Here is a 27442-nt window from a genome sequence, read left to right as displayed (position 1 = left end):
CTAGACGGTGAAAACAGGAGTGTGCGCTCTGGCCTCTTGGCAACGCGGAGGGCAGGATGGGACGAGAGGGATGGTTTCTGAAACTGGGGGCAGATCTTGGGCTGCTTCCTCTTTTTATTCTACAGTACACTCTTATCCTCCCAGTCCTTTCTGCTGGGTGATTCCTGTAGAGGACTTGAGGATGAGCTCTCCCTTCCAGGGGTGAAAGATGTTCGGTCTTCTGCCATGCTTTTTCTTCCTTTCGACAGAGTTGAGGGCTGGGATTTGGTAGGTTGCAATAGAACCAAACAGAGCCACTTCCTTGGTGTCCCGTGTTAAAGTCCTGTTGGCTCTCTAGCTGTCCATTAAGTCCTGCTCGCAGGGAAAAAAAGGAGGTAGAGAAGACTTGTGTGTGGTTGTTAAAATTGAGGAGCGTTCCCTTGCAGTTCCTCTGCCCCTGTCCATATATCACAAAGAAACAACCAGAGGCACTCAAGCTGCTCAAATATTTATTGGCACTCTGGGAGCTGAAGCATTTTACAAGGTTTTTGTTTTAAGGTGAGTAGATAAAATGTATTCAAAGCACACAAATGGCTGGGCAGCCCAGCCCCAGCCCTGAGGGGGCTCAGTCATTTTGAAAATAGGACTAAGACTTTAAAGTCAGTCACATGCCTGTGAAAGTATTAGCTTATCTCCCCATGGAAACACTTTTTCTCATGCTGGGTAGGGACCTGTCTAGCCTCTTTACTTGCGTATCCCAACAAGGCATTGTCCTGTTTGTGCTGTAGGGTACCCAAAGGTCCCGTGTCATCTACTGTTGTACAGCCACCCAGACACGGGCAGCTCTGCTCTGCAAGAGGCTGACACCAGCCTGCCGTGCTGGCAATAAATGCAATGCAAGCTGTGGCCACTTGTCCTGACCTGCATAACCAGCGTGGCTGCTCCATGCAGCGTGATGGAGGCAGGATGAGTCAAACCCACACCAGCGGGCTGCCTGCCATGGCAGTGGTTGGCACAAGCTTCCTATGCATGCCCAGGGAGCAGGGCCTCTAAGCAACTAGTAAACACTAATCCTATCTCCACCAAGGTCTTCAGCCTGGGAGTGCTGGGTCAGTTCCCCTGGGAGGGTTGAAGAGTCCCTGTGAACACCATGAGGCAGTAACTTCTCTGCTGCCCCATCTCCAGGAGATCGTTACTGCATGGCCCTTACCATATACACAGGAAACATGTCCCCTGAGTCCTGGCCAATATGTAGATTGGAAGGAACAGTTGCCTGCACCGGCTAATCTGCATGCGTCTGTTGTTTTTCTTGCAGAAGAGATTGAAGTGGACGTCGAAAGCACAGAGTTCTCCCATGGAGAAGTGGACAATATCAGCACAACCAGCATCAGTGACATTGATGATCACAGCAGCTTGCAGAGCATGGGCAGTGACGAGGGTTACTCCAGCGCCAGTGTCAAACTGTCATTCACTTCCTAAAACAAAAACAGGACTCCAGTCTAGTGCAGATCACTTCCCTGGGGCAATCTGAATTCCGACTGGGTCCTCCTAGCTGGCAGTATCCTCTTTCAGAAATGACGTGTCAACAGTGAGATCTGTAAACACGGTCCCCTGGGTGATGGGTGCCTCCGTAGCAGCCCATCTACACTCATTTGGTTGTGTTGCAAAATCTCAATTTCCACTAGTAAGAGGTTGGGCTGAATCCTAGTTCTTCAGACGTTGGGGACATTCGTTTCAGTGGGGCTGGGATTTGGACTTCAATGACGAGTGACCTTGCTTTGACTTTTATTTATTTGAAAGAGGATACTGGCAGTTCAGCCCCTTCTCTCCCTCTCTCTCCCCGTCCCTGCCCTTTCCTCCTCTCCTCCCCCTCCTTTCTGTCATGAGATCTAGGAACGACCCAATTTTCCTCCAATGTATTCAGATTGAGCACCTTGGTTAAGACCCTTCTAAAACGTTTGTGGGCCCAAAAGGACGCTCTCCTCCTAGCCGATCCCAGTCGAGCATTTTTAGACCACAGCAGGAAGTCGCAGCATCTCTGCTTCTGAAGGCTGATCATGTAGCTTGTGAATAATAATGAGGAACCCAATTCATGCCCAGGGAGAGGGAGGCAGCAGTGAAGTACGTTCACAAAAGATCACCGTTCAGCCCAGCTTTTTATTGGACGCCGTTTAAAGCAAGTACCTCTACCGCATTGCTAGCACTAAGGTACTACAGCTAATCTACCAGCACACAGTGGGCTGCTTTGTGGAGTCAGGCTGTGACCCTACCAGCAGTATTCCCCTGTAGACACACGCGTACACACGCACACACACAATCGAGGACAGAAAGATATCAGCACATAAAGACATGATTGTGCCGGAAAGTCATGTCCAGATACTGAGCCACTATGACCTTTTTATTTAAAGATTTTTTGATAAACATTTGTAAATGTGTTGGGAGAAGAAGAAAAACACGCACCAAATGTGACATGTCTTTTTAGAGCTTGTCCATTTGAAACCTTTGGTGTCTTTCTTTTTATAACGAATTAACACGACTGGAGGAAGTATCTGTGTGGTGAAGCACTTGACCCCGGGAAACCTGAAGATGCTCTTTGCCATGCACGAGATGAACCGTGTCTGTGCTAGCTGGGAAAGGTTGGGTTGGCTGGTTTGGTTTAGTTTGGATTCCTTTTTTTAGAGTCATTCCCCTTTCGCAGACCTGATTCTTTACAGTAGTTCAGTCCAGTAGTTAACATAGTCGAGCACAGCACTTCTGTTAACGTAACGTTTTACCTACACAGTCCCCTCACAAGGGCAGCCTCCATCCTACCTGTGCAGATGCTGTTGCTGTCAAGAGCTAATGTATTGAATCTTTTATACTTTTCTTTGAGACGAGATTTCTAACCTGCACTTTGAGGGCTTTGCTTGCTTTTCTTTTTGTCTTTTTAATGGCTTCATTTTGTTTTCCAAGTTAAAAACCTTCCCCTATAGACCTCACCTCATTGTTTGAAACTTTGTATACCTTGAAGTAATTTAACTTTCCCTCGTTACTAAGGAAAAAAAAAAGAAAGAAAAGAGGAAAAAAATGCTTTATAAGATTCATAACTTATTGCTGATTTGAATGGGTTGTTAATTTCAGTCCTGTAGATTTTATTTTATTGTTTTTAGGTAGGGATGGGCAAAAAAGTAAAATTAAAAAAAAAATAAAGACAACATTATTTAGCGGTGCAGTGGAATTGTGTCTAAATGTTAGCCTATGTCCCCCCACTAAAGTAGCACTTTAATGCCATTAAACATTTCTGTATCTGAAATGCATTGTGTTCCTCCATCTTGGTCACTTGTGTGGTTTTTAGCATACTTTCTTGTCTTTTTATCTTGTGCCTGGAAAAAGTTTGTTGCCCTTTTTGATCTTGTGAGAAGATCCTGAATGAGTCTGATGTAGATTTTGTCCTAAGTTCTGGTGTACCCCATGTAGTTACGCCTTCCTATGTTACTGATTCCTGTCCCCTCTTCCCCAAGATGCAATATCATACTATGCGAGGCACAAGACCCATCTTAATAGAGCAGCAGAATAATCTTTACCTGGCTTTGAACTATTTCTGGATTTTTACATCTTTTGGCTATTAAAATCTGGGTCAGACTGTGCTCTAAAATATGCTTACACCTGTGCATGTGTAATACGGTGACTCTAATGCATGTGAACATGTTTTCCTCTAGTGGGTGACCCAGCAGGAACAGGAAGATGCCAGTTGCCGGTATTGTAGTGATTCCTTAGCTCAGCTGATAGAGATTTGGGCTTTGTACTGAACACCACTGCTAGCAATGGTAGAGCCATTAAATAATGCAGCTGCAGCGTTTCACCCAGGTTTAAACTGTACGCATCTGATTTTAGTTAGACTATAAAGGTGCAGCTCTACCCTGCCTTCTGCCTTACACATGCTTGCCAGTGTAGGTCAGGAGTAAGAACGAAGATACTGAGTAATGGCAGAAAGATCCCATACAGGGACAAGGATTGGCTTAGGCCCAGTGATTACCAGTTTGGCCCTGTTAAGATTGTCAACAGCAGGAAGGTCTTTGACACTGTTCATCTGGGTGCTGTTTGCTGCCATTTTGTGACCCTTTCCCACGGCAAGAAATCATGAGATGACTTCATCTGCCACAAGGCCTGATTCTTCAGGCACGCACAGCTCCAGCTGAAGTCACTGGGCATGTCTATGTGTACATTTAGGCGTGCCTAAATTTAATGCACATTAGCTTAATGTGCGTTAAGGGGATTTTAGGCTCATGTCTACATGTGCACACGTTAAAGCACATGGGTGCCGTGTGCATGGCCTGATGTGGGACTAAAGTTAGTCCCACGTCAGTCCATACACAGCATTAATGTGTCTTAACGCGTCTACATGTGCATTAATGCACTTTAGCTATTTGCACCTAGATCTGATACCTGCTTTACAGGTATCAAATTTGGGTACGAATAGCTGAAAATCACCATTTTTAAGGCACATTAAGGATGCGCATGTGTAGACGCACACCCTTAATACGTCTTAAACTGGCACGTGTAGACGCGCCAACTGGGATGTCCTGGGGTTCAGCTCCTTCAAAAACCACTCCCATGGTTCATGCAAGCTAACGTGATCTGTCTGGCTCAGGCAGCCTCATCCTCTATGATTCCTCCTTTTTGGCTAACTTTGGGAACAAAAACAAACGTGATGATAAAAAGTTTGCCTGGAGAAAAAAAAGTCAATTGAGGAAAATAAAAGCTAGAGACTGTGGGGGAAGAAAAAGTGCCAGCTTATTAAGGAAGGAAATCAGCATTTTCTCTCCTGGCTAACAAGGCTACTTGGTCCGTGTCTGTGTGTGTTGAAGGGAAAATGGCTCGAGGCGCCAGGACAGCAGCCCACGTTACGTGCCTTTGTGGTCAGTGTGTATCATCAGCTGCCATCTTTCAAACTGCAGCCAAGAGGTTTGAAACATCTGGGGATCCAAGTACTCTACAACAAGTTTTAAGGGAGGAAATGTTGGACCACTTCCTAGTTCCCAACTGTCCCAGGGACTCGGTCAGCAAAGCAGCAAGCATTAGCATTCAGGTAGGAATGGCCTTTAATGGCCAACAGGCTGCTTCCACAAGCCTTTGTATTGGTAGTTAAAGACCAATGGTTGGTTGCTGACTGGTGGCCGGGTCGGTACTAGGAGCTCCCTGGTTCCTCTCACTTCCGGGCACCAGCGGAAGATTCTCTGGTGAGAGACGTTCCCACACCTGAAACAAGCCGCCGGCAGGATAAGTCAAGCCCACGCTGGTGGGCTTCCTGCCATGGCAGTAGTTGGCATTGCTATATTTACTGGTATAATAACCCTGTTGCTAGCCCAGGTCTTTCTAGCAAAATAACCTAACATTTGTGTGATGGCATTTGTCTAGAGCTGATGCCCTTGTGGCCTGGCTATTGAAACAGAGTTCAGTAAGTCGAGGTCGTTTCTGGGGTGTAGGCACGTCTTGATGGTTTCCCCTCTCTCTCTTCCCCAGTTTCCCTTCATTTTGGGAATGAGAGCTGCAGCAGCACAGGAAGCAGTTTCCTGCTCTCCCAAAAGAGAGAGGCCAGAGGATGTTCTGGATGGGGCGGTGCAAGAGCCTTGTGCTGAAGGATCTGTAGTTTTGACAGGTCTGTTGACCTAGATCAGCGGTTCCCAAACTCTGACAGATTGCACACCGCCCATTTAAAATGATGCAACCTTAAGTACCACCGGCAAATTTTTGTCATATAAAGTAATTATAATAAACCTGTTGACATGTACCACTGAAGGGTGGTCTGTAGACCACTGGTGGTACCCGTACCATGGGTTGGGAACCGCTGACCTAGATGGATCATTCCAGGTTGAAAACAGAAAACCCACCCTTCAGCAAAGCCCTGTTAATTTTGTCTGAACCGTGAGCCTTCACCTCCAAGTACTTCCCAGGCATGGAGACCAACCCATTCACCTGGGAGTTGCAGAGCTAAGACTGAGAAGGGCAAGCTCTGTAGTTTGGGGCTTGGGTGGTTTTGGAGCGTGCCACTCTTAGGCATGGTCTGCATCAATGATGTTCTCTCCACAAATATCCAGGAGACTCTGGCACCTTGTCAAGCACAAGCTTAATTTACAGAAGAAGGTCCTTTCCTTGCTGGAGCTTCTGCTAAGGTGACCACGGATGCATGTTGTGGTAGAGTTGGAAGGTTGTTGTAGGTGCGATGGTCCAGGGAATGTCCAAGAGGCAAGGGTTTTTTGTGATCAGCAATTATTGGACTGTACAATCATGCCTGAAAGCTTGCCCAACAGCTCTCCCAACTATACAGCTGGTCCAGTACAAGGTAGCACCAAAATCCTTGCCTCGTTATACAGGTCTACATCAGAGATGCAACTAGAGATTAAGGGTTTTGGCCAGGAAGATGCATGAAGTAATCTGGAAATTGGAGAATCTGAATTACTTTGAGACGAGCGGTAAAGTCCGCTGGGCTTGCTAAGTTTTAGATGAACTCTCTCTAAACTGAGTAGGCAGAGGCAAACACAGCTACAGTTGCCCCTTGAAGAATGACTGACTTCAAAACCTCCTGTACTTTCCATGCACTATTAAGCTTACATGTATCTGGATGTGGCTGTATCATTGCTTCGTATGTGGATGCACAACTGTTGCCTTGAGGAAGGCGGTGACCAGGAAGTCTTCATGTAGATTGGGAGCTGTGCAGTTGGCTGGTTCTTGGGAAGTTGGATACAAGTTGGTTGGTTACATCCAAAGAAGTGCCCTCCTTTCTGCCCAAATGGAGCTCAGTGAAAGGGCAGCTGTTAACTGAAGATGTACCTTATCTACAGGCCTTCTGATACTATACTAATAACCTAGTCTTCTATCAACCCTGTAAAAGACGGCATGTTTCTCTCTTGTAAGGCCTCACAAATTAAGCAACTACCTTAGGTGGAAGTGATCAGCAATTTTTTAGCCAATCTCCTTTTATTCCTAGCCCAACTAGCTGCAAGTTCAGCTTTTGGCCTACCAGCATAAGACAGACTGCATTGTCTATAGATGAGCTTGGCTTAACCCAGATTGCATACCATGTGACAAGACTCTTTCCAGCTCTCCCAAAATGGATGAGACTTGATCCTTGTTCAAATTTGTTTCCTAAATAAAGTAGCTTTGGGGTTTATTATCAAGTTTGTAGCACCCAGCCTCCACAGCAAGCACGAAATCCGTCCTCTTCTGTTTACAAGAATGAGGTGACTTTTTTTTTCTTGCAAAATACATGGTGTTTCTTCTTTATCGCCCTGCCTGTGTGGTCCACACACATGTATTGCTTCCCCATAAGCTCATCATGACAAGCTTTTCCTCCATAAATTAGGTCTGTAATGGGTCCTTTTGCTACAGAGAAACCCATTAGAAAGGCCATCCTGCATTTTCTTGCTTTTGACATTGGTGTATTATAGCGTGTCATCTCGTGTCTGCAAATGAGGTGGAGACGGCTGTCTGGCTGCATTTGTCATGGTTATCGTTTGGCAAGCTGTCACTTGAAGGTCATTGGGAAGTCCGTTCCGTTAGAGGCATGTCACTGATGGACAATGGCCTTGAATTGTTTTGCCTTGCGGGATCCATAGGTCAGTTTAAAAAAAAAAAGGGCATGGGGGGAGGGTATCTATTGTTCATAGGCCCTCGCATGCAGGAGAATCCAGCTCTCTTCTTGTTTGCCATGCTCTGCTTCCAAGCTCCCACTCCCTGCTGATGTCTGCTCTGTCTTTTGTCCTCAGTTGCTCTCATTGGAGGTTGACCGCAATTTGCTTTGCCTTGCCCCACCTGGGATGAAATCCTGACCACATGGAAAGCAATGCCTGAGATCAGGATCTTACCCCAGTGGCTGGGATGGAAAGGAGCCACTATGACGATAAAGATTTGCTGTAGCACTGACCCACTCCCCTTGCCTCTTGGAAAAATAGGAAAAATGAGCAAGATGTTCCTGCTGATGGACTCCTGGTCTGCCCTTTGCTATTTCCAGTTGGGAGTTTCTGTTATTAAGTCAGTGAGCTCTTCCTTTTGCTGTCAAGTGCAGGTGATGGAGGCCAGTTAAAAGGGCTCCTCATTAATTTAATGGGGACCATACAATGTCAGTGGAATAGTTCATGAATATCATAGTATCCTATCACATATGCAGTCTTGTTCCATACCATGACCATGGTGGTTTATAATAAGATCACAGGCATGTCACTGACGCATTTGGACTTTGTTAAATCGCTTTTGTTTCTGCTTTCTGTAAAATATGGATAGCTCTAGACACTGCAGCTGTGTTGTGAGGATCGCTTTAATGTTTCTGAAGTGCGTTGACCATATGAAACGCTCCAGGAAGGCTAAATGTTGCATTAGGCTGCCCAGCTAGTTGAGGCTGTTGATTTGAGCACATTTCTAGGAACGTTAAAGTCCCTATGGAGAAATCTGGCTATGATGCTATGGCTTCACAAAGTGTATTCAGATGCATTTGAAACCCAATGGATCCTGGTTTAAAAAAAAAACCCGTAATGAAACCTGAGTTATTAGAACTGTCGAACCAGGAGTTCACACTCTAGCTCTGATTTCTGGATGTGCTCATGGCTTGGCGGTTTCAGTGTGGTGGTGGTATATGGTGGAGTCTCATCTTCTTGACCTGAATCCTGAGTTTGAAGTACCAATATTTTTGGGGTTGTATCTTTTATTGGACCAAATGCATGGCTGCAAGAGGCTTAACAGATGCCTCTCAGCACAACCGAGCAAGCAAGGCCCCCTGAACAAAGTAGTTGAAGAAATATGTTAAGAGCAATCGGATTTCACGTTTGCCTTTGCTCTGCATTTGATGACTCTGCTTGCCATGAAAAGAAAGAGTAGTGAGACCAGAACCGTACTTTTTATAAATCAAGGGACCAAATTCACCCCTCGGTAATGCAACATTGAATTAATCACAGCTAACTCAGCTCTGCTGTGTTGCTGCTCTTGTAGGGGAATACAGGTGGACCATCCTATTAATGAAAGCAGATCATTGTAGTCATGGTTTTGGGCTCCACACAGTTGCAATAGGTAATGAAGTGCTATTAGTGGTATATGCTACTAGTTTTCTAGCAAGCAACTGCTGGTCTTGCTATGGTAATTTTTAGAAACTGATTTCCATGTGCTCTTTTTCAAAACATGTGTAACTTTTTGAAGTTTCCTTCCTTTGCTGAAAGTTTCCAGACTTGATCCCTTCCTCTAAGTGGTTCAGTGGGCAGTTTTTCTTTGGGTTTTTCCGGTTTTTAATGAGAATAAGGAAACATCTTCTGCTCTTCTGGAACAATGGTGGGAAGCAAAAATACTGCAGCAGTTGCCTTTTAAAAAGCCACATTTTGAATTTTCATTTTTACAACAGGCCTAAAGCAATGAGTTTGAAAACTGGCATAGACCATTTTCACTGAGGAATAGCATCACCTTTGAGTCTGAGGAGGGAGGAGAGATTTTTTGAATAGCATCTCTGAAAAATCATTTCCAGGCATCTGCCGTCAACATCTGTTTTATTGGAGCTTTGCATCTCCTATGATAAACTGCACATTCTCCCTGCCTGCCCTCACCAAGTGATCCCAGTAAGGTAGGTTAAATACTGGGCTTCAGCAGATAGCCTCCCCTTTTATAATGTGAAATAGTGTCAGTGATATGTTCTTTGCCTATTAAGCAGCCTCTACATCTTGTCTGCAGGGGTTTTGACTTTTAGGTATATTTAAAGTAAGAAACATTGCTTACTCAGATATCCTGTTTACAGCATGCTAGATATCAATGCATACAATTTAGCATCGTGCTACGAACTCATACCAAAAACATTTAATTTGTACACTTGAGTCAAAGTAACTGAGAGCTCAAAAAAAAAAAAAAACCCCCCAAAAAGAAAAAGCAGATTGCAGAGGTATGTCAAGAGCAACACCAGCTCCAAGTACTCTCATCATTTTAACATGACTTACTTGAAAAGAAGTCCCTGTTGTCCCTCATGTAGTTTGTCAGCGACCAAGACGTACACATGTGCAAATGAAGGGGTTAACAGTATCTTGCAAAATCAAAGTGCTTAACTGACAGGTTGATGAATGTTAATGGGAAATGAAAATGTTTGCACCCTTTTCCAACCGTGTCTCGCGCTGAGTCGCAGTAGAATTTATTTGTAAAATTGAACGAAGTCCTTCCTTGTCTTTACAAGCCTTTAAGATGCTGACCATCCGAACAAATGTTAAGTGAAGTGACAATCAAACTTTGGCATGGCTGATGGCAAAAAGGAAGAGATTGCTATTAGGACCACAACATTTGCAATGGCCAGTAATGTTTCCTTCTGTCGCAGATGCTGTTTGCGTTTCCACTATTTGACGCTTGTAACAAAAATGCTAATAATCCACTATTTTATTTTAAAAACATACTTGATGGCAGGATCCTTCTCCACAGAATCTCAATTTGCTGGTTTTTTAAATTGTTCTGAATATCAGTGATGAAGTCAGAGCCGGTGGGAACTTTCCCTTGATTTCAGAGGGAGCAGAAGTGTGGACTCTGATCATTCAGACAGCATTTTTTTAACTGCAGACTGAGCAGTTTCTGATTTGAGTCAAATTTGTACGGTTACAATCTTCCCAGTAGTTTACAAAACGTGTGAGAGAACTTTCTATTTCAGACTACTAGACTATGGGTTTCCTAGAGCAATTTGCTTTGAGAGAGAGGAAACATACACTGTACTATATGTGTCTGCATAGTGCTGTTGTACTATTCTGGAGATGCAGTTCTGAAATTAAACAAATGTGTATCCTTTGACAGAAGAAATATTTTTCTAAGGTGTTTTTAGCTTAGTGTGAGTTTATTTTTGTGATCTTTGCTCTGTGTGTATCAGTTTCTTTTCTAAGCTTTCCTGAGCATCTATTTTTTTGTGCAGTAACTTAACAGGTGCTATAGCCACTTGTTACTTTGAGAAACTGAATGAGACAATTTGAAGTCAGCCTTTGAAACACTCATGCTGACCACGCCTCTGTCTGTAACATGCGGATGGTGCTGACAAATGTTGCATTTTTTCCCATCATTTAAATGATTTCTTTTTGTTGTGGATATCTGTATTAACTTGTTTAAAACATACAAATAAATTTTATGAAATTTTACTTAATCAAGTAGGGTGGTTTTTTTACTTCTCTGAACTTACCAAGCTTCTTTTAAAGACATCTGCGAGTTTGAAGGCATGTCCAAATACGTTCTGCTGATCATTACTAGCACCTACATCCTGGTCTACTCTGTTTATTTCAGTGACCATCATCCTCGTCCATTATATTGATACAGGGTGTTCCTGCCTTATATAGCATTGTTTCCAAGTTCGCTAAGACAATCTAACCTGAAATAATGATCGCTAATTGGATATGCAAAAAAAAAAAGTGTATTATCTAACTATAGTACAGCTAATCGCATTTATAATTGTTTAACACAGCCATGTCCATTTTTAGGTCATTGAGTTGCATGACTGCTGATCCTTCTAAACAAGTGTAATTCCCATGTGACAGCTAGTTTAGTTGAAGCTGATCCATCCCTTCCAGCAGTGCAGAAGTAGCCTGCCCACTTCTATTCTCAGAACTTTTTCTGCCTGAAATTCACTTCAGGCTTGTACTCGCATGTAAAGTGTGACACAATATCCTCTGTACCAAAACACGCAAAGGCAATTTTGTTTAGCTAAGGGTGGGCACCAGATCTGTAGTGTACAGTTTTAGTCCCTTCTCTAAAAGACACTTTGTGTTTTGCAGTTTGGAGTGGAGTTGAGGGCAAACTCGCACAGAAAGCACTTTCTAACTCAACTCTCGTATTTGCTGTGGCTTGATTTTCATTTTGTGATGTCCTGCACAGACTCATCACTCCTTTTTGCCAGGAACTACCAGATCATGTATAACTGCATGTAGACAGGAGCCTCTCTTTCCAGACACACCTGTACTAGCAAGAATGACTTCCCCCTCCAGTGACCAACCAGGTAAGAAGTAGTGAGGTCTTCTACTTTCACCTCATTACACTTTTGTTTGTACCAAAAGACTTCAGTCTACAATAGAAGTCCCTTCCCCAGTCCACCCAGCAGCAGAGACCTAGGAGTTGGGATTCACTGCATGACTAAGGAGGTGCTGCCTAACAGAAGTGCAGAATTCAGGATCTCTTGAATCCCCTCCCCTTCCTCCACGTGCAGTTAGTTCCCCCTTCAATTAGTTCAGCATCTGCGCTTGTCATTACACTCATCTTGGACATCACCTGAGACTTGTACATTTTCAAGCTGCCAAACATATCCAGGAGATTTTAAACACTTTATTTAATAAAAGTTAAACATACAAAACTGAAATTAACACACTTTGTAGTCATAAAAATCACCTTCTTCCATTAACAGGAAGAACCTTTTTCTATGCATGGATTCTAAACTATCAGTTGCAGAGTCTAGCTTGAGTTGTGACTCGGGTAGATGATGGACATTTCCACCAATCAGTGCATCAACAATTGCTGACGTGACCTGATCTAGTTAACAAATTACAAAATGAGCTACATTAACATAATATACAGGGGAAACATGGTCAGGACTAATGAACAAGAAATACCATTGAATTATTCAGCAGGTATTATTCAGTACTCTTGCTCATCAACTCAGCCCTAGATTTTACAAAAATAATATCTACATTGTATACAGGGCTATCTATTAACTTTTGTTTTAAACACGTTACGGATTCAGAGATGGCACCACTACCGTAAGTGAGCGACAAGTAACAAAGGAAAGCAATCACATACAGAAAGTACAAAAAGGCAAGAGCTTTTACACATTGTTTCCTGAATAAAATTGAAAGGGCTCAATGAAACCATAATGTGGCTGAAATTACAAAGAAACACTGGGGCAAAAAAATTCAGATTAACCTTTACTCATTTACAACTAACTAAATAGGATCCAGGCATTCTTATCCGATGTGCTTCAGTTCCGTTTAAATGGGTGGAAACCCACACAAGCTACTCAGTGAGATGCTGGGGATTTGCTGTACGTTATCAAATTTCATAATCACACTAGAGAACCCAGCAGTTCTCATGGTCTACTTTCAGAGCGTATAACCTAAATTCTCCCAACACTTTAAATCCACAATTTTAAAGTGCCTTTCTACTCTGTAATTTGACTCTCTAAAAATGCCATCTTACGGTTTCTTGGTCATCTCTCCAACTTGCAGTTCAAATTTGCTGCTTCTTCAGGTAGGGATGTTTCCCTCCAGTTTAATTCACAGTCTGGGAAGTTCAGCCTGGAACCAAGAAGTCAGGTCACGTTGTTTCTGGCTCATGAATAGTTACTAGTAATAAAAAATTTCCATGCGCCCAACTCTACCCTCATTTACAGATTGACTGTCTTCAATGGGATTGCAAGGGAGTAACTTAGAACTTCATTAACAATTCCATTTGTATACGAGCTTAGGTGGAATCCAGCTAATTCTCTCAAAGCAGCATAGGGCTCTCCAATGCTAAGCTTGTCACCTGAAGCAAGCAGGCTGAACTGACTTTGAGACAAGAGAGAGCTGTTAAGGTGCCATTTTTTTTTTATACAGTCACTTTTCTGATGATTACCCTCACTCAAAGTATGAATGGAAGGTTCTGGAGATCCTTGTTTCAGCTAACTGCTGTTTTCAAAACAGCGGCCAACAGCAGTTCAAGAAAACATTTGTCTGCAGAACTAACGACTATAAAAAGTTTGGTAATGATTAAAGGAGTCAACTCAATAGCTGTAGATTTAAGGCTCATATCAGCTGAAGCCAAGTGATGGTGACAAAAATGGACTATTCACTACGTGCCAACAAATAATTTACTTTTAGAAAAATATAATGATAAAAAGAGAAGTGTAAAGCCCTGCAGAGATGAAGTTTAACCTTTTTTCCTATTACTGAGGCATTAAATGCCTGACATTATATTTAGAGGTATCTTGATACTGTGTCATGGGTTTGTCTGCAATTCCACATGTTCCAACTCCAACTTTGCCAGTTACGCTCTCAGGGGAAGCAAAAATACTCCTCTTGACCTGAGAAGGAAAACAGAAACACCATTCCTAGTTAGTAGCAGTTAGTTGTCAACTTGTCAATTCTCTAATTCTGCAAACAATCCACAACTTTCAACTTTGCAAACACGTAAGCTGAAGGGCTGCTGACTGACTTCCAAGAGGAACCAGTGGCAGACCAGACAACACAATGGAGGCCTTCCTGGAACCTGGTCCTGTGCTCTGGCCAGGCCTCTCAGGGAGCGCTCGTCACTTATTCATAGCCAATGTTCATTTATGTCCCTCAAAAAAGCACTTGCAGGAAACACGCTAAAGGAGAACTGATGCTTTAACACTGCTCGTCTCCTCGCTTCTTCCTCTGCGAGATGCCTACTAACCCAGATACCTTTGTGACTGTCCCAAGGTCATCTCTGCCATGTCTCGCATGTTAGCCAGAATCTAACCTCCAGCAGATATGAATCCTCCCAAGCTACACAACCAGCACCAGTAGACCCTGATGCTTCATCCCAGGTAAGTGCAGATTCATTTTTCACTCTAGGTAACTTCCTTACTACACCAAGCCTATCAGAACCCTTTATTAAGAGGATGTATTAGATTTCCCATCCTCTCCCTTTATTTGCAATTTAAAATGACATCCATCTAGCAACAGCTTCCAGTATCCACACACCTGTAAAGCAGCTCATATTGGACATGTGTTCTATGAGCAGCTTAGTTCCACACATCAGTGCACTGCTTTCCTGCACAGGCAAGCATTTTCTCCCCTGGATAACATCGACATAATGCATTTCTATAAATGTCAGTCCACAGCAGCTGTACATTGACTAGTACCACTGAACAGCTAATAGGGAACTACAATGAGGGAACTCTCTGAATGAAGGCATGCAAATAGTACTGCAAACCAAAATATAAACTGAGGAACAGCACGGCCCCCTTCGCTTGCTACTAGTTGTACAAGGTCTTTCCTTATATCCTGGGCTAGTAAGAGAGCAGTATGAAAATGCTGATGGGAAGTATCCCAATGGAAAGTCTCAATTACACACCTGGTAGCAGTAAGGACTTACAACAATTTACTTCTACATGGTATAATGTGAAAGAGTTTGGCTATTCCTGCAAACACAAATTTGTCAGTGAAGAAGTCTTGAAATGAGTTCTTACTGCACAAATGAAAGCAATGGGGGTTTCTGAACTCCTGTAAGGAAAGGTCCATCACCTGACTTGCATACTGACCCATTTTATTTAACAGTTTGCAGCTGGATGGTCTCATCTCAGATACTGAAATTAAACACTGTGTCTTAAGACATGGACACAGTGTGTAGTGGCTAGAGCAACACAAATGTTTCAAGCTTGCGCACATGCACTGGCAGGATTTACCAACCTGGCCTTTTTTATTCTTAGAGTAGGCTCTGTTGTTGAACTGCTGCCATTTGACTTTCTGGTCCTCCCGTTCCTGTTCAAGTTCTTTGATTCTCTGTGCTTTTTTCAAAGCTTTCTTCTTCTTATATTCTCGCTGCTGGGCAATCATTTCTTTTCTGCAAAGAAAGGAAAACTGTTAGTTAGGCATGTACCTCAGTTTGCCACTCACAACATGCTCTGGCAACAATACAAAGTACAGAGCATAAAATTACAACACACTGTGGGGACACAAAGGTTTAAACAGAACTCTCCTTAAATAAATGATAAAAGCACAAGCCAAGGCTATGCGGTCAGGCTTGGACTCTATGGAGAGCATTCAGTTGCTTCTCCAAGTAGCCTATCAGCTGAGTTTCACTGTGGTGTTCCACAGAACGCTAAAACGATTGGAAGTGGATGAACTTTTCTATGAAAATCTCGACTGCTGCAGGAACCCCTTTTGGCATGGGAAGGCTTTTTTTCCAGGAAGTGTGATTAACTGAGAACACAGTAACGTGGCTCCAGAAAAGCCACACTGCCAGGAGCCAAGGATAGCAGTAGCATTGGTTTCCCAATGCTCAAGACCTCTATACCGATTGGCACCATTCCTCTGGAAGTCAGGGGGAGCACAGGAGAGGAGGATCTGCAGCAGGTCACAGGGACCAGACAGACTCCATGCTCTTTCTGTGTGGTGAGATAATGACAGCCCCAGTATTCCCACAAGGACCACACTAGCATTTCAGCTCTTGGTTTGTTAAGACAGTCAGCATCCACCACAAGAGAATGTACGAACAAAGCAAGAGCCACTCCAAATGCCTGGGTCCCCAAACACACAAGTTCCAAAGATGAGATGCTACATTCTGGTTTTTCACCAGGAAGCTCTAGTGAGTGAAACCATTTCCTCATTCCTCCAAATGTAAGTACATCTGTGAAGCACTCACACTTTCACCTAAAAGCTCTAAAAAGAAATCTTGATAGACTGCAAGTGTCTACTATTTCTTGAATCACCTACACAGGGAGACAGGCAAGGCAAGTCTGTCTTCTCCCAAAACCCAGATGTAACCGCCATCGGGGCCCTCATCCAGAGTCTCCTCTTCCTTGTTCAAACATACTATCAAGGTTAAGTCACTTACTTGGACATGGGTTTGTTGCCACTGTCCTCTTTTGCTTTTCTTCCTTCTTCCACAGGTTTGAGGTTGAACAGAGGGGTGACTTCAGCGTTGCCATATCCAGCAAACGTGACTGCAGCTGTACCATTCTCCTCATCTATCTCTTCAATCTCAGCTTCATAACACCTGTAAAGATATCATGGCTGTAAGCATGTGAGTAAAGGTTTAATACTCAGCCCTACAATACCTATAGTGTCAGTCAGTGAATAACATTAAGCTAAAGGTTTGCAGCCAACGTATTTCATTTCTGAAACAATATGCTAACCAGGCCAAAAAGTCGTTATTCTTTAAGGACAAAGGTACCTTAGTCTAAGGGCTGCAATGCATTATATTTAGTCCTGCACAACACTGATCAGGACCAGTGGCAGCTTCAAGGTCCTGTAGCTTCCAAACCTACTAATAAATGGCTTGTGCAACTGTACAGTTAGGAATCTTTTTGTTTCTGGTTCAAATAGGTCATGAGATGTATCTGTGTCAGACCTTTTAAAATGTCAGTTTAAGCCTGGCTGGGAATTTGTATTAAAAAATAAAGGGGGGGGGTGGGGAGGGTTTTTTGGTGGTAACTGCTGATCTACTGAAACAAAAAGATGTTTATGGGAGATTGCTAGCTTTGACAAATCTCTCCACCTCTCCATTTCTGGAAGAAAAAGTTCTGACATTGTCAAATATCCTGTTTCAACATTTTCATAGTGAAAAGTCCTCTGAATCAGAGTAATTTGGTTTTGAAGTGTGGGCTAGTTTATACTAACATAGGGCAAAAGTGGAAATCCAAACATTTAAAAAAATATCAAAACAAAACATTAAGTCAACCTTAACTGATTCATTTTTGACTTGGTTAATCATTTTATGTTTAAAAAGATAATCCCAATTCAGAACAGAAAAAAAACCGTAGAAATCTCCAATCCTCGCAGACTAGGAGAAACTCTTTATAGACATTATTCCAGCTAACATCTGCTATTTCATTTCTGCTAGAATTTTAGTGACCACCACTTTGAAGAACACTCAAGGTAAACTAGGCACTGATGCTTTAGTACATGGAAACAAATGGGAGCTGAACTTCTGCATGGTTGGCAACATAACTCTCTGGCTAGAGATTCAAGAGACACTGGCAACTGAAATTCAGAAAGGCAAGAGGGCAAAGTGATTCAAGTCCAGTATCCAAGACGTATCCGAACCAGAAACACGTGGGCAGACCAAATATTTTCAATTTCCAAAAGTTTTTCCAAGATCTGGTCCTGAACTAATGATCAGAGTGAGAATACAGACCCTCACTGGCAACCTAAAAACTTTAAAAATGAAACACTTGTAAGCTTGGCCATCAATGCATAGCAACAAAAAAAATGTCTCTGGCACTTAGAAGAGGATTTCTACATAAAATATCAATAATTTTGCATCAGCTCCTATTCTTAGTTGCCACTACACCATGTTAACAGATCCACTGTGCAAGAATATTGTTCTGTATTACAAAGAGATAATGGGTGCTGACCCTATCCAAATGGCCCAGTTGGCAAAAATTCTAAGAAATATTTCTGTGTTACAAAAATGTACTACTCAGAGTATACTTATATTTCACGGAGTATAAACTCAGATTGAAGTGAAACAACCCCAAGACACCGTCACTAAGTGAGTAACGTCTGAATGAAGTATTTTGGTACAGCACACTTTAAGGTGCTTTACCAATCAAGTATCCAACCATAAAGTTATCTTAGAGAGCAGTATCAGTCTCAAAGGGTTTCAGTTTCTTTACAGCCAAAAGCTGGCATTCCAGATTAGATGTACCAATTGAAATCTCTCATGAAGTCATCTTTCATAGCTGTAATAAAATGCCAATATATTAACATAATGGCAAGGCATTAATTACCTGGTGTGTTTCAAAGGCAACACATTACTAGATTAGTTGAGGAAGATATGCTATTGATTTGTCAAGTGAAATGTTTATTCTGAGGGGGAGTGACCAAAAGGGTGATTCCAGGATTTCTTTAAGTTTTGTGCATTTACTACTGACCTACAATTAAAAAAAAAAAAAAAAGAGTCAACAGCTACTTAATCCTAGGTTTCTTCTCCAATTCCTCTTTGCTATTTTACTTTAGACTGATTTTAAATGAGGCAGTTCAAGCTGAATGAAAGTCTCTTACCATTGTACTGTTTTATTTCATGTAACACTTAGAGAAGTTTGTTTTCTACACTTACTGTCCATCTTCACTCCATATTGCCATACATTTATCCCCAACCTTCCAGGAGTGGCTGGGCAGGGCAGAAGCAGAACTGTCGGAACTTGCAAGTGTTTCTGAAGGTTGTGTTGAAAGCAGATCTTTGGTAAGTTCAATAACTTCCTGGAAAAGGAAAATGAAGACAATACCCTTTCAATCATCATTAACTGCACTTATTTCTTCTTCAAATTGAGGAACTTGTTTTTTGTAATAGTGTTAAGAGTGTTTCTGAAGTGAAGGACTTCTAGTTCTCTACCAGTTCGTGGTCTTATGCATCACAGATGTAGAGAAAAGTGATGTATCGCACATACTGCATTGTAAAGAGGCTACTGGCCACTTCTCTATCCTCAGCCGATTCAGTGAGAATGCCCCACTCTTTCTTTTTCGCAAGAACTCTCTAGATAAACTACTTTTGTACAGGCACAGAGACAAAGCCAGCTATTTATGTGGGAACAATCCTTGATGTGACTCCTTGCATGTGATGCTCTTTTACTGACTAAGGAGTACAAGGCAGCAACTAGCAGAGTGAAGTCAGGGTCGTGTTTGCTGCTCTGAGGGGAAGGCAAGGGCTAAACGACCCTTTCAGAAGGCAACCGTGTAGGTAACCATGTTTTTCATTTCCATCTACATTTCAGTTTGTTTTGCATAAATGATTTAAAATTATTTAATGACAAAGACATTACACGTCTGTGTTTCAGATTATCGAATAACAAGTACAAACATATTAATGAGCGCCTCTGAATTAATGTGACTTTTTTTTTCAGTTCCTCCAGAAAAAAAGAGTTAGCTGAATTCAAGCATCCCGAGAAGAAAAAGGAAGTCCTTACTCTTGAGATCTAATTCTAAAAAGAACACCTTTTCAGAAAACCATCCTGGGTGCAGATACATGACACACTATACTACTATGTAGTAAGTCACTCAAATCCAGGATAAATATACCCCTTGAAATAGGTACAGTAGCTTTAACATGTGGGAAAGTTGCTATACAGAAAGTGTAGTGCGTCCACTCCTCAACTCAGTTTCATCCTCAATGCAAACTTGTTCTCCAGCCAATTTGGTAGTGGCTATTGAGGGTATGACAGACCTGACTGCTTGTCTTCTCCGCAGTACAGAGTGAATTTCTATGGATTAAAATCTGGAGCAAGTTACTCTGCAGTAACAGTGTAGTCTGTCTGTACCCTGGGACACATACATGATTACCATTCATAGCAAGATGAACTCCATCTTTTCCTGGAACAGAACCTCAATATTTTAGACAAAGGCCTCCCCATCAACCTGACAGAATGACCTGAACATGGCAAGTGAATAAGAATATGGTCTTTTTCTACTAGACTGTGAATAAATAGTGCTACAAAAGGTACTGAAAAATCCAAGCTAAAACATCAGGCAATCCCCCAACCACTTCATCCATGTGATCTGACCTGACTGGACTATTTCTAAGGGTAAGTACACAGGCCAGTCTCAGTGGCCGCATCTATGCGAGACAGTTAATGCGCAGAAGACCAATTCTACTGCACGTTAGTGTGGTGGCCAAAACCCATGCTAATGTGAAGTAGATTTAGTCTAATGCACATTAACGTCACTAAAAAAACCCATTCATCTGCACTAATGTGCAGTAGCGCCAATAATGGTGCATTAATGACAGGCATTAGTGCCTGCCATTGCAGCTACTAATTTACAGGTACTAAACTTAATGTGCCATAATTATAGTAAATTATGGAATGGTGTAGACGTGCCCAGTATGTCCTACTCTACTAACAGATATCCATGATTAAGTAACCACTTTTTTTGTTGATTCAAGAGCCAGAGTAGATGCACGGGCTTCCAGTATCATGCACTACTCTTAACAGACTATCTGTCCCAGGGGTAAGGCTTTATCATAATAAAGTTGCTAAGCTTCTGTGTTTTAAGATGAAACCATGCCTCGCTAACATCTATTTTTCACCTTACTAGAATAGGCAATTTCTGGTTCTTCTACAGAAATCAAACAAATGCCAGTTAAGTCAGTGCCATGCTCTTATTCTCCCATATTAAGATTCTTGTGGTGCCATAACTTCTGATAAGACAAGTGATTCAACAGCTGACAGAAGAAAACACATATGGGAACTTTCCTATAGGAAGAAAGGCAACTGAAGTTTGTAAACAAAGTCTTCAGTTTTTGAATTATGTCACTGATTTTCACCATCTGATGCTAGTCTCAAAATTAACCACCAGCATTTAAATTAAGGGGGAAAATATTATGGAAGACCTAACTTCTCCCCTTACCCCAGGTGCTTTCACAACAGTGACTTATGTTGCTGTTCCTGCACAAAACACTGCCCAAGGACAAGGCCAGGGGCAGAGTGAATCAGATGCTCTAATCTGATTTGCTCTGCAGGAAAAGTGGTATGTACTTGTGTACCAAAGGCCCAAGCTGTCTTGGTTGTTTGTGACTGTGGGATGATTTTAAAAAAAGGAATTGTTCTTCATTACTAGTACACTCCTGTTCCAAATGCATTTTCAGTTCAGCCTACAGCAAAAAGCAAGCACAGACTTTCACCATTACTGGCTCCAGCCCTTTCCTTATCCCAAATTCCAAGAGGGGGTGGTTTGGAAAGTTGTGTACCCTAAGAAAATAAGGAATTCCCTTTGGCAACTCTCCAGAGAGACTGAATAGGCTCCTCCATTTCTGCTTCCTTAACAAAGGGAAGCAGCAGACCAGCCGGTGGGACAGGAAGGCTCCAGGACCCAGCAGAATTTCTCCATCAACTCATCAGGAATAACAGAGAACAGCTGTAGTCCACTGAAACTATCACTGAAATCAGCTGCACTGCACTGCACTGTTAAGGCAGGAGCCTATAAAGAAAGTGCAAGCTCAAGGAAGGAGGTTGCTGGGGAACAGCTCCCAGACACCAAACGTATATAATGACTGTTCTGTTTTGACATGTAGTTTTGTTTGCATCTAGTCAAACAGAAGGACAACTGGATTCCTTGTCTGCTATTATCTGAACCCATGATGCCTCACTACCAAGGAGACTTTTGGGTGATTATGGTATGTGTGGGAAACAGTGTTAGATTTAGAAGAACATATAGCAATAAAGTGGTAGAGACTGGGAAGAGGCCATAATCTGCCTAACATTGCTCCAGTCTCTTTTTGTATAATACTGTATATGAACCAGCTCCAATTTTGATATCCAGAGTATTTAATTTGAGGGAGGTCTACAGAGTACATGGCACTAATTACTCTTCCTCTTCAGGTCTGAGCTCTAAAGCAGCACCTTCGACACAAATGGGTGGCGGTAATCTGCAAATCCTACCAGCACTGCAGCTTGCCACATGTGCGCTCCACTGGACCTGATGATACAACCACACACTGATTACCTGAAAGTAGGTGTTTCAACTATGCAGTATGCCACTGTAACGAGACAGCTGACGTATTCCTGCCTCTTTCATAAATTATAGAATTCAAATGAGCTTATTATAGAATTCAAATGAACAGCTACATGGACTAGTCAGTCAACAATTTCTTGACTTTACTGCAGCTGTTTAAAGGACAGGCTATAAATTGTGAATTTGTGATAAAACCTTGATTTCATACCTGCTAAGTGTAACTATAGATGGAGACCTGAATTATGCATTGTCTTGCAGCAGTCACAAAGCAGTTAATTTATAGGATTGCTAACTCAAACTTTTAAAAGGTTACTGAGGGGAAAAAAAAAAAAGAGGACTAAACATAACAAGGGGCACTGAGGAAGAAGAAGATATAAAACAGAGCTATTAATTCTATGAAAAGTATTAAGGGTTAGAGAAATAAGATTTGTAAAAAATATTAAAAAGGACAGTGGGCACTAGAAGGGAAACTTGACCCCATAAAACTCATCAAAGTAGCGAACTAAAAAACAAGATGGGTCAATTGACACTTACAAGCAGGCAGAGGCTTTGAAAGCCAGTTTTTTTTAAATGGAAAACAGTGTGGTGCCTTGATACTAAAAGCAGTGAAAAAGCAACAGTGGTTTATGTATTCACCTGTCAGACTAGTAGTCAGAAAAGCAAGAGTATGTACAGAGAGTAGACATTGCATCTCCATATGAAGAGGAAGATGTTGGCAATCAACTCCACTTCTTCCAAGTCAGGCTGAATCCTTGGCTGTATAGATACCTTAACAGAAGTTTTTCAGTGAAGCAAAATATTTTCATGTAAATAAATGGGCTCCCTCTACATCTTGGTCAAACGTATTTCAGCCTGGCAGTTCATTACCCAGCTGAGCATGCTGCATGTGATGCTGCATCATAAAGGACTCTTTCAATCATGTAGTAGCAATCTTTTGAACAGACACAGAAACCATTTAATTGGGACATCTGACACTTAAAAAACAAAGCCAGGACTTATTTTCCATTTTTCCAGTTATAAGGTAGTTCACGTATATTAACTTGTAAATGACAAGGATGACGCCTTGTCAAGGTGGAACATATGAATAGCAAACCTTTTAGAGACAAGAGTGTAAGTATCTTCCCAATTTTGTGCAGAAAACTTTTTCTTAAGAGGAAAAAGTCTTCAAGTTGTCCTTTCAAATCCACAATCTCTACATATCAAAGCCAAGGTACCAGAAACATCATCTTATGTAGGTTTTACGGTGTATTTCTAAAATACACAGATACTTTTTGCTGTGTACAAGGAAATGTATTCAGATTGTTCTGAAAGTTGCCCAGTAGGTTCCTTACAATTAAGGAAGATCTCCAAAAACTAGAGAGGGAAGGTGCTTAAAGGCTTTATCTTTGATGACTTTTTAGTTTTAACTTTTTTGCTACTGTTCTTCAAGAAGCAGGATTGGTTACTGAATTTTGAGCTGGGTAATTTTATCTACTTCAAATAAGAACTTGACAACTATAGTCCCCTATCTTAATAAAGTAGCATTCAGTACCTGCACTGTAACATTTAAGACAGTAGAGACAGGCACAGTTATGCCAGTTTTATTGTCTAACCATTTAAAAGCAACATGGTCCTACTATAATCACAGCTGAGGTGTTCCTGATATTTTTTGAAGTGTGTGTTATGAGGACTCGGGGAAGCTTAACTGTTCATTAAACCTGACAAGTTATGAGCTTAAAAGTCTAAAGATCTTCTGTGTAGCAACACGGCTTTCCTAATACACCCTATGAAACTCTTATGGGGAAAAAAAAAAAAAAAAAATCAATGCAAAGTTTGTGTGCACCAAAATTTCAAAGCAATGCTCAAAGTATTTGGGCTCCTCTTTGATAAGGATTCAGTGAAAGAGTGCATAATGAATGCATTGCATCAGCAGCAAATTACATTCCTTTTAAATGTGTTGACAAACTAGACAGCATAAAATTCCATACTTCTAGGTTACCAGAGGATTATGTCAGTACCACAAGATCAGAGACTAAGGTTGAGTATAATTTTGCCAAAGTTATGAAAAAATGTAATAGAATACAGGTGCAAAAGTAAGGAAGACACTATCAAGGTATCTTTCCTAGTTTGTTCTCCTACTTTAAGCCAGAAAGATTATTCCCCTTCCTAATTTTCTCTTTTTTTCCATCCTGCCTGTACAGTGATGTGGTTGCAATTTCTTTCTATCAAACTGAGAAGCCCTTCTAGTCTTCTATTTAATCAGATAAGATAGAAATATATAACAACTGCTATTTACTGGGTCAGACTGTAACTCCATCTTCCCCAGTGTCCTGTGTCCTACCATGACAGAGAAGAGATACCAAACGGCAGAGTGAGCTGGATCTGACCAGGGTTTCCCCCACTGTTCTTCTCTCACTTGCAGCCTCCAGCACTACAGATCCAAGACAGTGGTTTTCTACCTTTTTTCACTTGCAGATCCCTAGAAAGTTGAGTGGTGCAGTTCTCTTTGGAAATTTTGAATGGAGGTCCATACCCCTTCAAAATGTAAGTGTGGCTAATCAACAGACTTCTGACTGATCACAGACCCCTTAGACCAGGGGTTCCCAAACTGTGGTACACACACCCCTGGGGGTACGCAAGACATCCCAGGGGAGGTATGTGGCAGAAACTGTGTAATGGCATATTTCTCATTATAATTATAATAATAATAATAATAAATAATGGGCACAGGTTAAACCATATAATGGTTAAAATATAAAGCATATGCTGGTAGGGGTATGCATGCAGCTGGTAAGTCTGGCAGGGTGTTATGCCATAAGAAACAGTTTGGGATCCTCTGCCTTAGAGTTCATCTGTGGGCCAAAACCCCTGGTCTAGGATGTTGTAAAGCAGAGGCTGTATCCCTCACTCCCCCGCTGAACAGCTACAGATGCCCCTTCCCTCCAGGGATGCACTCGATCCCTTTGTAGATCCAGATACATACTTTATACTAGCTAAATGGTACATCAAAGGCATACCCACCTTGGAGAACGCTGCCAGCATCTACTGTTCTGGACAGCGAGCTATCACCATCCTTTGCAGAGGAAATCAAACAAAGTCTCCTTTGACTTCCACCAGCAGCTCTTCTAGTTCTCCCAGGCTCCAGGAGCCCAGCTGAGCTCCTGGCCTGCCCCTCTGGTGCTTGAAACCCACCTTCCCAGTCGAGGTGGGCCAGCATTGCCACAATGGGGCAATTATCATGATTACATAATTATTACCCTATCTATCATCATATTGTAATTGCGATATGCCAATAATCACTACGCAATATGATAATCATGATATGATGATAAAATGATATCACGATGGCGATATGATGATCCATCGTGATAGTATGATAGAGCGATCTTTGCGATCACCACGAAGTTACGATAGGACAAATCATTACAATCGTGACTAGAGTATCATAATTATAGTCACACCGTCATATTGTGATAGTAGGATAAGGCGATCACTATGCTGCTATGAATCATGACGATCGGGATTATCACATCACAATTATCGTCGTATCACATCATATCATAATTAGCATGCTGGTAGGATAGGGCGATCATCGTGATGTTATGATACGACGAATCATAACCATCGTGGCTATCGTATTGTAATTACCATCACGATTATCGTGATAGTATATGGCAATCACCACAACGTTACGATACGAGTATTCATAACAATTACAGCTCTCGTATTACTATTATCGTGTCATCACATCACGACTATCTCAGTGGTGCAACACTGCCAACACCAGTCAAAACGCACAATGGTTTTGGAGGCTGCTTGTTGCTGCAACCAAGGCTGACCTCCAGTCCTTCTCCCTCACTGCCTTTCGGGCTCACTGGCAGCCCCCAAAACCAAGCGACGCTTCACCTTTGCCCCGGTTCCCGCACGTAACAGGAGAGGAGGAGAGGACCCGTGGGCCTGCCCCCCGGCCCACCTGCAAGTCCTTCTTCAGCTTGAGCAGGTCCTCGTTGTCGGCGTTGCCCGAGAGCGCCGCCTCCACTTGCTGCAGCTGCGCCTTGTAGCTGGCCAGCTGCTTGGCCAGGTCCTCCGACATCTGCAAGCGGAGAGAAGGCAGCGGGTCAGAGGCGAGCCGGGGTCTAGGCCGCGACCGCCAGGCCGCGGCGCGGGGGGAACCGAGGCCGTTGGCGGTTAGGCCCGACGGAGCGGCCTAAGCCGCGGGGGGGGGGGAGGAGTATGAGGGGGCGATAACGGGCGCGGCCGCTTACCTCGGCGGGTCCCCTCAGGCCTCCGGCGACACGGAACCGGGACGGGGGCAGGGAGGGGAGAGGGGGGAGGGGGACAACGGGAGTTCGCGCGAGACTGCCGGGTAGACGGCGGTTGGAGCGCGGCGCGTAACGCGGAAGCCGCTGCGGCCGGGCACGTGACGGCGGCTCATCCGGGGACTCGGCGGGAGCGGGCGGGGCTTGGGTGAGGCGAGCGGGGGGTGGAGGGGGCGGGGCCTCGACGTCCGTTAGACGTTGACGTGCGCCTCACTCCTTTAAGCCCCTCATCTATAACCCTAATGTACCCTTGCTGCAGCCCGAGCCCGTTGCTCCTTGTTCTGTCCTCTGCCCGCACTGGGAGCGGTCCAGCTCCATCCTCTTGGCGCTGTACTATTAATCCGAATAGGGAAGGATTCAGCTGGCTTGGAAGAAGTGGAGTTGATTGCCAACATCTTCCTCTTCAGCGGGCTATTCAATTCCCCGCTCACTTCTCCAGACTCAGGAATGACAGGAATGACAGCCTCTCCTCACACGTGCACGTCCGAGATTGGCAGCGCACCTGCTGCAAAAAGCACCGCCGACACGATGGGTGGCGGATGGATGCCGGGGCAGAGGAGCTGTGCCCCTGAATTTATCGAGTCTCTGATTCATGCTCAAACATGTCCTTTATTAATGACCGTAATCCTTTGCATTGCAGTGCCTTTTTGAAGGAAGGGCACGATTTAAAAACGAAAGAGAGGACTCCTGCGACCACCGTCACCGCCACCTGAATTCAGCACCAAATAACAGTGGAGAATCAGAAGCTGGGAAAACATACCGTCAACGTGTGCTGCAGGAGTGATTGAGCTAGGCATTTATCTGAATTGCCGCTTCACTGATGTACCTCGCCTGAGAAATATTACCAGACATTTTCAGTGGGGAACAAGCAGTCGTGCACCTCAAGGAAGATGCAGAGAGTGACACAGTGGCCCCTCATACTCGGCGGAGACACAGTCTTCGTTCTGATTCAGAGGGGAGTGCTTCTAAGCCACCCGCACAACTTACCCTGGACACAACATACCCGTTAACTGGCCTTGCATCAGAAGACAC

General features: G+C 43.0%; 2 protein-coding genes across 4 annotated transcripts in view; one reads left to right on the top strand and one right to left on the bottom strand.

Annotated features, from left to right (window-relative positions):
- MXI1 (MAX interactor 1, dimerization protein) overlaps positions 1-11088 on the top strand; it is an 86584-nt gene extending 75496 nt beyond the window's left edge. For all 3 annotated transcript variants that reach the window (XM_090056645.1, XM_090056644.1, XM_090056646.1), the window contains one exon: positions 1295-11088. In XM_090056645.1, coding sequence (XP_089912771.1) covers positions 1295-1458 — 164 coding nt within the window. In that variant the 3' untranslated portion in view covers positions 1459-11088. The remainder of the gene's footprint in view (positions 1-1294) is intronic.
- Positions 11089-12247: 1159 nt separating this feature from the next.
- SMNDC1 (survival motor neuron domain containing 1) lies at positions 12248-26511 on the bottom strand. Its single transcript, XM_090057599.1, has 6 exons — positions 26357-26511; positions 26065-26184; positions 18724-18866; positions 16498-16659; positions 15351-15504; positions 12248-13999 (listed from the first exon to the last, which is right to left on the bottom strand). Exons 2-6 carry the CDS (start codon positions 26182-26184, stop codon positions 13862-13864), a joined length of 717 nt encoding a protein of 238 aa, XP_089913725.1. The 5' UTR covers positions 26357-26511; the 3' UTR covers positions 12248-13861.
- Between the last annotated feature and the right edge of the window lie 931 nt (positions 26512-27442).

The sequence above is a fragment of the Crocodylus siamensis genome, chromosome 7 (assembly GCF_052110815.1).
Source record: "Crocodylus siamensis isolate JL-2025a chromosome 7, ASM5211081v1, whole genome shotgun sequence".
NCBI lineage: Eukaryota > Metazoa > Chordata > Crocodylia > Crocodylidae > Crocodylus > Crocodylus siamensis.
The sequence above is the reverse complement of the archived record's forward strand: the minus strand, read 5'-3'. Positions and strand labels throughout refer to the sequence as shown.